The sequence below is a fragment of the Pongo abelii genome, chromosome 10, assembly GCF_028885655.2.
Source record: "Pongo abelii isolate AG06213 chromosome 10, NHGRI_mPonAbe1-v2.0_pri, whole genome shotgun sequence".
NCBI lineage: Eukaryota > Metazoa > Chordata > Mammalia > Primates > Hominidae > Pongo > Pongo abelii.
In genome coordinates this window covers 107,809,732-107,819,147 of record NC_071995.2, presented here as the reverse complement: position 1 = coordinate 107,819,147, position 9,416 = coordinate 107,809,732, and the positions used below count along the sequence as shown (strand labels likewise).

The window sequence follows — 9,416 nt, the reverse complement described above, 5'->3', positions numbered from 1 at the left end:
TGCTCCGAGCGGGGGGCTTTGCTGGGGGCGGGGGGGCGGTGGAAGGCCCAGTGCGCATGTGCGAGAGAGGCTGGAGTGCAACGCCCCTGAGAGGAGGTGGGGCGTGCAACGGTACCCGGGGGACTATTCTTTTATTCGCTTTGTGCCTTCAGCCCACCTCTGCTCTTTGGACAGGCTCTTCAGGCTCAGCTGCAAGAAGAAAAGACTGGTCGGGCGCGGTGGCCTGCGCCTGTAATCCTAGCGCTTTGGGAGGCCCAGGCGGGAGGATCGCTTGAGGCCAGAGGGTCGGAGCTGTAGTGAGCTTTGATCGCGCCAATGCACTCCAGGCCTGGGCGACAGAGCGAGACCCTGTCTCTCGGTGGGGTGGGGTCGAGGGGAAGAAAAGTACCAGCCCCTTAGAGGGGTGTTGTGGGAGTGCAATGAACAATATAATAATATTGTCCGGGCTTGATGGCTCACGTCTGTAATCCCAGCACTGTAATCCGAGGCGTCTCAAAAACAAACAAATACTATTATATTTTGTGTGTGTGTTTTGTTTTTGAGACAGAGTCTTGCTCTGTCGCCCAGGCTGGAATGCAGTGGTGTGATCTCAGCCCACTGCAACCTCCGCCTCCCGGATTCAAGCGATTGTCGTGCCTCAGCTAGGATTACAGGTGCGCGCCACCACGCCTGGCTAATTTTTCTATTTTTAGTAGAGACAGGGTTTCACTATGTTTGCCCAGGTGTGTTTTATATTTTTTTAGTAGAGATGGGGGTCTCACCATGTTGGCCAGTCTGGTCTCGAACTCCTGACCTCAGGCGATCCGCCCACCTCGGCCTCCCAAAGTGCTGGGATTACAGGCATGAGCCACCACACCCAGCCAATATTATTTGTTGAACTGTTATATACATTTTCTCACGCAATTTTCATGGCCTATTTTATGACGATAAACTAAGGCTTAGTGCAGTCAAACATTTTGCCTAATGTATCAGGCTTGTGGGAGACTTTCGGGTCATAGAGGTTAAACACCAACGATTTGTCCTCCAAATGACACCACTGTACCGCACCTCCTCCCATCACTACTGATACACTTAGGATTCTCTTTCCCTCCCTCACATCCAAACCATCCATATCTGCTTTTGGTTCTTTCCCCAAAGCAAACCTCAAATTCAACTGCTGCTGTTGCATCTCCTGGCTACAGAAGACCAGCTGGGAAGCTGGTGTTCTCTTTTCTAGAGAGAGATTTTTACAGCATGACAATACCTGGGGCCTGGCCCAGCTCGGTGGCTCACGTCTGTAATCCCAACACTTTGGGAGGCCAAGGGGGGGCGTATCGCTTGAGCACAGGAGTTTGAGACTAGCCTGACAAACATGGTGAAACCCCGTCTCTACTAAAAATACAAAAATTAGCCAGGCGTGGTGGCACACATTTGCAATCCCAGCTACTCAGGAGGCTGAGGCAGGAGAATCACTTGAACCCGGGAGGCAGAGGTTGCGGTGAGCTGAGATCATGCCACTGCACTCCAGCCTGGGTGACAGAGCAAGACCCTGTCTAAAAACAAAAAAAAAGAGAAAGAAAAAAAGACAATCCTTAGGTTAAAACCCTTCTTTGGTTTTCAAAAAGGCTTAGAATAAACCCCAGTTTCCTACCCAGGTCTCAGTGCTGCTTCCTCTCCAATGGAAGCCCCCACTACTGAGTCCAGCTCCCAGCACAATTGCTGGACACACCCAGCTTGTCCCCCTGTGGCCTGCATACCCTTGCACTCGCCGTCCCCTTGCCTGGAAAGCCTCAGGTCTCAGCTCAGGATCTTTCCCTGAAAAGGACTTCTCCTCCTGCTCCACTTTCTAGCCCATTGCTCTATAACTGCTATACTATACAAAAACATCTTATTTATTTTTTCTTTTTATACAATTTCTTTAGAGACAACATATTATTTATTCTTTCCTTGTGTTTCGTCTCCATCCCCAAAACGTAACCTGAGTGAAGAAAGGAACTTGTTCCTTGTTGCTGGTGTGTCCCAGTGCCTAGGACAAGAAGCTGAAGTCTAAGGGAGAGAGGCTCAAAGCTGAAAATCATTTGCCCTTAGAGCCACTGTGACCCAGCACTCCCATGCCTAGGCATTTACCCAAGGGAAATGAAAAACTATATTCACAAAGCTTGTATGTGAATGTTTATAGTGATTTTACTCATAGTAGCCTAAAACCCTATGTGGGGCCTACTCCTGTGGGTCATCCCTTCTATACCAGTAATAAAAAGGAACAAATAAGTAATACAAATGTGCGTATACGACTGGGCACAGCGGCTCACGACTGCCGTTCCAGCACTTTGGGAGGCCAAGGCAGGCGGATTTCTTCAGCTCACCAGCTGAAGACTATGGAGACCAGCCTGGGCAACATGGCAAAAACCCATCTCTACAAAAAATACAAAAATTAGTCGGGTGTAGTGGTGCATGCCTGTAGTCCCAGCTACTTGGGAGGCTGAGGTGGGAGTGGAGCCTGAGAAGTGGAGGTTGCAGTGAGCCGAGAGCATGCAACTGCACTCCAGCTTAGGCAATAGAGCCAGACCTTGTCTCACAAAAAAAAGCAGGGGGCGGGGGGCATAAATGAATCTTAAAAGCAATATGCTTAAGTGAAAGAAGTCCCACAAAGGCATTTCTCATAGAGGCTGAGAGGTCTGAGGTTGAGGGGCTGCATCTGGTGAAAACCCTCTTGCTGGTGGGGACTCTGTTGAGTCCTGAAGCCGTGCAGGGCATCACATCGCGAGGGGCCTGAGTGTGCTAGCTCAGGTCTCTCTTCTTCCTTTTATAAAGCCACCAGTCCCACTCCCACGGTAACCCATTAATCCGTTAACCCGTGAGTCCATTAATCTATTAATTCATTTATGAGGACATTATGACAGAGCTCTCATGTCCCAATTGCCTCTTCAAGGCCCCACCTCTCAATACTGCCACACTGAGGATTAAATTTCAACTCGGATTTTGGAGGAACAGATATTCAAACCATGGCAATTCCATGTATATGAAATTCTGGAAAAGGCAAAACTATAGGGAGAGAAGACAGATCAGTGGTTGCTGATGCTGGGTGATGGGCCAAGTTGATAAATAAGAGGCTGGAGCAGTTTTATGGAGGGATGGAACTGTCCTAGATCTTGATTGTGGTGGTGATCATACAATATTGTACATTTGTTGAAATCTGTCAAAACAAAGCCTCCGATCTCATGGAGCTTTCGTTCCATTGAGGGGCAGAGTAAATAAAAATTAGGAGCCGGTTGTGGTGGCTCACGCCTGTAATCCCAACAATTTGGGAGGCCCAGGTGGGAGGATCACTTGAGCCCAGGAGTTTGAGACCAGCCTGGGCAACATAGCAAGACCCCATCTCTACTAAAAATAATTTAAAAATTATTTAGGGTAGGGTGGGACGTGCCTGTAGTCCCAGCTACTCCAGAGGCTGAGACAGGAGGATCGCTCAAACCCAGGAGTTCAAGGCTGCAGTGAGCTATGATCATGCCATTACATTCCAGCTTGGGCAACAGAGTGAGATCCTGTCTCAAAAAAACAAAACAAACAAGAACAACATCAAAAAACAAGAAAACAAAGAAAAACGAGCAATAATGGAACCAACATTTATTTAGAGGACAGAGCATTTCTCACGCATCCTGTCATCTCCTCAGGCGCTCTCATGACATAGGTGCTGTAGTCCCCACTTCACAGATGAGGCAACTTAACCCCAGAGAGGTTAAGTGACCTGTGGGAGGCCACACAACCAGGGCGGAGGAGACAGAAACAGAAGCCACGATATCCGACTGCAGAACTCCTGCTCCCACTCGCGACAATATACTGGTGGCCCAACGCCCTTTCCGGACACCAAAGTAACCCTCACTGAGAAGTGACACCAAGCCACAGTTCTCACCCCAGCCGTGATTCTCGACAGTGGCCAAACAGATGATCAACTGGAAAGCGGCAGTGCTTGCCACGCACGGGGGGGGTGGGGGGCCGGCAGGTGGCACCAGAGGGCTGCCCGGCTGCTCTCTTTGCGCCCTAGCCCGCCGTAGTTCCCAGCGTGCTCCGGAAATGACGCGACCGATTCGGTGGGGCGCGTCTTTCCCACCACCAGGCCCCAGCGAGGTGACTGCGGGATTCCGAGCTGCGCCGGAGCTGAGATTCGAGAGCACTCTTGCCACCACCACCCCACGCACGTGTTGCAATGATATCAGAATTTTGCGTGCGGTTTACCCGTGTTTAACCTCTTTGCGTCTCGTTTCTGAATCGTATCCACTTGAGCATTACGCTAGACTGATCTATTTTAACACTGGTGGGGGGCAGCGAGGTCAGTTATGGGTCCTTCCTCCTTAAAGGGGTGGACACTTGACTTTGGGCAAACCTCTTCCCCTCTGTGGGCAACAGTTTCCCCTTCTGCAAAATGAGGGTTTGGATTGTAGTTTCTAAGTTTAGCTGTGGCGTGCGAATTCCCAGGAGGTAGTTCTTTAAAAATTCAGGTGGCTTGGGCGTGGAGTGCAGACTTCTGGGTTTTTGCAAGCTAGCCAGCTGATTCTGATGCACAGGTGGACGTGGGAGACCCTGGATCAGATTGTCCCTAGGGTCCCTTCCGGCTTTAACATCTGTTTCCTTTCTAGGACATGGTTTTAAACTTTAAAATGAAAATGTGAAACTAGGAATGTTGTTGTGAGACCCCTTGGACAAACAGATTTTTGCACTGGGGACAGAACTTGAGCAATTTCTGTCTTGGCCTCGCCACTTACGTCCCTTCTTTCCTGTGGGGACAGGATGGATAGATTCCTGGTGAAAGGGGCTCAAGGGGGCCTTTTGAGGAAGCAGGAGGAGCAAGAGCCAACTGCAAAAGAGCCAGCTGTGTTGGGAGGAGACAAAGAAAGCACAAGGAAGAGGCCCAGGAGAGAGGCCCCAGGGAATGGAGGCCACTCAGCAAGCCCCAGCTGGCGGCACATTCGGGCTGAGGGCCTGGACTGCAGTTACACGGTCCTGTTTGGCAAAGCTGAGGCAGATGAGATTTTCCAAGAATTGGAGAAAGAAGTAGAATATTTTACAGGTAAGCAGAGGGGTGTGTGTGTGTGTGTGTGTGTGTGTGCATTGAGGGCTTGTTTGGTGCAATTAATGATCGTATGTTTGGAGAAATCTGAACTCAGGATCCATTATTTACTGATGGGTTCACTAATGGATTCATCCGATATTCTCTGAGCACCTCTGGGCTAAGCCCCTCAGGTGCTTAGGACATAAACTTGAAAGAAACTGGATTGCCTGTACACTAGGAGCTGACAGATGACTCGAGTGAATCTCCCCTTGGCTACTGATGAGTATCTTCTGGGAAAGTTTACAAAACAAAGTGAAAAAACGTGCTGGGTTCTACTGCAGAGCACTTCAATCAGAATCGCTCTGAGTGCAGGCTGACCACTTGCTTGTTTAAAAAGCTTCCAGGTGATTCTCATGGGCAGTCAGGGTTTGAGAATCACTGGTCTCATAGGAGAGATGGCAAATAACCAGGTAATTTCTCCACACCAGTGGTTCTTAGCATCACCCGGTGGACTTGCTGTTGGCAGGACTTGGATTGCTGGGTCCTACCCCTGTGGTTTAGTTTAGTTTCTAAGGAGATTCCAGGTGCTGCTGCTGCTGCTGGTCTGGGGAGCACATGTTGAGAACCATACCTCTACCCTGTAATGAGGACACAAGGATCTGGCAGAGAGGCATAGAAAAGCCCACAGGAGGCTGGGTGTGGTGGCTCACGCCTATAATCCCAGCACTTTGGGAACCCCAGATGGGCAAATCACTTGAGGTCAGGAGTTCGAGACCAGCTTGGCCAACATGGTGAAACCCTATCTCTACTAAAATACAAAAAAAAAAAAAAAAAAAAATTAGCTGTGCGTAGTGGTGCATGCCTGTAATCCCAGCTACTTGAGAGGCTGAGGCAGGAGAACCACTTGAACCCAGGAGGCAGAGGTTGCAGTGAGCTGAGATCGCACCACTGCACTCCAGCCTGGGCAACAGAGTGAGACTGTGTCTCAAAACAAAACAAAACAAAAAACGAAAGCCCACAGGCCAGGCATGGTGGCACACACCTGTAATGCCAGCTACTCTGGAGGCTGAGGCAGGAGGATCACTTGAGGCCAGGAGTTCAAGTCCAGCCTGGGCAACATAGAGAGACCCCCTCATCGTTTTATTCTTTTATGCTTTGAGACGGGGTCTCACTCTGTCACCCAGGCTGGAGGGCAGGGGCATGGTCCTGGCTCTCTGCAGCCTCCTCCGTCTGGGCTCAAGTGATTCTCCCACCTCAGCATCCTAAGTAGCTGGGACCACAGATGTACACCACGAAGCCTGGATAATTTTTAAATTATTTGTAGGTCTCACTGTGTTACCCAGGCTGTTAATTGAACTCCTGGCCTCGAGTGATCCTCGCCTTGGCCTCCCAAAGTGCTGGGATTGCAAGCATGAGCCAGCGCGCCTGGCTCACCATCTCTTTAAAAAAAGAAATGCCCACAAGAGGCCCCAGCTGTGTGAGCCCCATCTTTCATGGGGTCACATGCCCTTAGTCCCTACAGTTGACAAGCTATCCTAGCCTGTAAACTAACTTTATCATGCTCCAATTTCAGCCTCTTTATTCTGCCCTTACTGTAGTTAAGGCAGTTAAGTTACAGTGTTCACTAAAAAAATGGCCCAGGACTATGTTTCTCTCCTTGTAGAACAAGAGTCACTGTTCTTACATGAACATTTGGGGCAGTTGGCTTGGTGCAGTGGTGCACACCTATAATCCCAGACTTTGGGAGACTGAGGTGGGCGGACCACTTGAGCCCAGGAGTTCAAGACCAGTCTGGGCAACATGATAAAACCCCGTGTCTACAAAAAAATACAAAAAAAGTTAGCCGGGCATGGTGGCATGCCCCTGTGGTCCCAGCTACTCAGGAGGCTGAGGCAGGAGGACTGCTGGAGCCCTGGAGGTGGAGGTTGCAGTGAGCTTACAAAAAAGTTAGCCAGGCATGGTGGCATGCCTCTGTGGTCCCAGCTATTCAGGAGGTTGATGCGGGAGGATCACTGGAGCACGGGAGGTGGAGGTTGCAGTGAGCTGAGATCGTGCTACTGCACTCCAGCCTGGGTGACACAGGGAGACCCTGTCTCAAAGAAAACAAAACAAAAAGAAAATTTGGGGCAAGCCAAAATGATGATTGAGGAGGGGTTTAAATTGCATGGAATGACAGGGATATGTTATTCGTTACTTCTCTTTCAATCTTGAATACCCAGGGAGCATGTATGTGGGGCACTGGATTTCTGGTGGTGGCAGTGCGGGTTGGGGGGGCATCTGGATTTCTAGAGGGGGGTCGGGTAGAAAGGAACTGCCATGTTTCCTCTGCACAGGAGCACTGGCCAGAGTCCAGGTATTCGGAAAGTGGCACAGTGTGCCCAGGAAACAGGCAACGTATGGCGACACTGGGCTGACCTACACATTTTCAGGCCTCACGCTGTCTCCAAAGCCCTGGATCCCAGTTCTAGAGCGCATCCGGGATCACGTCTCTGGGGTGACTGGACAGACCTTCAACTTTGTGCTCATCAACAGGTGACACCCTGTCTATTTAGTGGACTCAATGTTACAAGTCTTCTGTCTCCCCCAAAAGGAAGTGTTTAGGGTTCCACCCTATTTGGTTCATTGGTACAAATCATTTCTTAGTACACTGGGGCTCTAGGAGTGGAATAGCGCCAGCACTTGGTCTTCCTGGAGCTCATCCCGAGGTAGGAAGTGAGAGGTGATTAACTCCTGAACAAACAGCTGAATGAGATAATTTCTTCTTCTCTTTTTCTTCTTTCTGTTTTTTTTTTTTTTTTTGAGACAGGTGTTTTTCTGTGTTGCCCAGGCTTGGTCTCAAACTCCTAGGCTCAAGCGATCCTCCCACCTCAGCCTCCCAAAGTGCTGGGATTGCAGGCGTGAACCACTATGCCTGACCCTAGACAATTTCAGACAGTGATAACCATCTTGCAAAAAATTAAACAGGCCGATTTGACTGAGAATGGCTGAGAGGTTTGCGATTAGGGCAAGGTTTCTCAACGGCAGCACTGTGGACATTTTGGGCCCAGTCATTCGTTGTTGTTGGGGCTGACCTGTGCCTTGTAGGGTGTTGAGCACATCCCTGGCCTCCATCCACTAGATGCAAGTAGTTTCCCCCACCCCCCAATACCTGTCCCTTGGGGCAGAATCACCCTGGTGGAGAACCCTGGGTGGGTTTAAGGGAAGGTCACTTTAGATGGGGTGGTTAGAGGAGGGCTGAGGCAGTGCATTTGAGCTGATAACTAAATGGAGAGTGCCAGCCACAGACATTTGGAGGGAGAGCAGAGGGACTCTGGAGTGTCTGTGAAGCAAAAATCCTGCAGGATGGCCAGAAAGCAGTGAATGAGGGAAAGAAGGGGATGGCATGAGCTCAGAGGTGGGCACGGGCCAGGCTGTGCAGAGTATGGCCTTTGAGTGCAGGGCAAAATCATGTGATAAAGGTTTACATAGACCAGCCAGGGAAACTACAGTGAGACATGATTTTGGCTTTGGATGTCTTCAGTTTTAAAGCACATGAACTGGCCGGGCGTGGTGACTCATGCCTGTAATCCCAACACTTTGGGAGGCCAAGGAGAGTGAATCGCTTGAGCCCGAGTTCAAGACCAGCCTGGGTAACATGGTGAAACTGTTCCTACAAAAGAAAAGAAATTAGCTAGGTGGGGTGGTGCATACCTGTAGTCCCAGCTACTTGGGAGGCTGAAGTGGGAGAATCACTTGAGCCCAGGAGGCTGAGGCTGCAGTGAGCTATGATTGTGCCACTGCACTTCAGCCTGGGTGACAGAGCGAGACCCTCTCAAAAATAAGTAAATAATAAATAAGTCACATGAACAAATAGGTCAACAGACCTCTTCAGCGTTGGCTTATCTTAGAGCCCACTGTGGACCTCAAGCCCTCGCAGAAACAACGGCAGGTACAGCCGTGCACAGAGTGCCGTTTCACACTGTGAGGAAAACGAGGGCTGGCAGTGCTGGTGAGTTTCAGGAGAGGGTTGTTTTTATGCACTGTGCTTGTTTTCTCATTGCAGGTATAAAGATGGCTATGACCACATTGGGGAGCACCGAGATGATGAAAGAGAACTGGCTCCTGGGAGCCCCATTGCCTCTGTCTCCTTCGGTGCCTGCAGAGACTTTGTCTTCCGGCATAAGGATTCCCGTGGGAAAAGTCCCTCCCGGAGGGTGGCAGCGGTCAGGCTGCCGCTGGCTCACGGGAGCTTACTAATGATGAACCACCCGACCAACACGCACTGGTACCACAGTCTTCCTGTGAGAAAGAAGGTTCTGGCTCCACGGGTGAATCTGACTTTTCGTAAAATTTTGCTTACTAAAAAATAAAAACGTTTTTAACAGTTTTTCTGTTTTCTCTTTCCCTCTCG

At 49.9% G+C, this 9,416-nt stretch overlaps 1 protein-coding gene across 4 annotated transcripts; it reads left to right on the top strand.

Annotated features, from left to right (window-relative positions):
- The first annotated feature begins 3,926 nt into the window (after nt 1-3,926).
- ALKBH2 (alkB homolog 2, alpha-ketoglutarate dependent dioxygenase) lies at nt 3,927-9,392 on the top strand. Of its 4 annotated transcripts, none has more exons than XM_002823711.5 (4): nt 3,927-4,306; nt 4,764-5,044; nt 7,360-7,558; nt 9,069-9,392. In XM_002823711.5, the coding sequence occupies exons 2-4, from the start codon at nt 4,765-4,767 to the stop codon at nt 9,373-9,375; spliced, it is 786 nt and encodes a 261-aa protein (XP_002823757.2). In that variant the 5' UTR covers nt 3,927-4,306; nt 4,764; the 3' UTR covers nt 9,376-9,392. The 4 variants fall into 4 exon arrangements, with proteins under 4 accessions (XP_002823757.2, XP_002823759.2, XP_009246486.1 ...); XM_002823713.5 differs by having other exon boundaries at nt 3,929-4,306; nt 4,614-5,044; XM_009248211.4 differs by lacking the exon at nt 7,360-7,558 and having other exon boundaries at nt 3,930-4,306.
- The last annotated feature ends 24 nt before the right edge of the window (nt 9,393-9,416 follow it).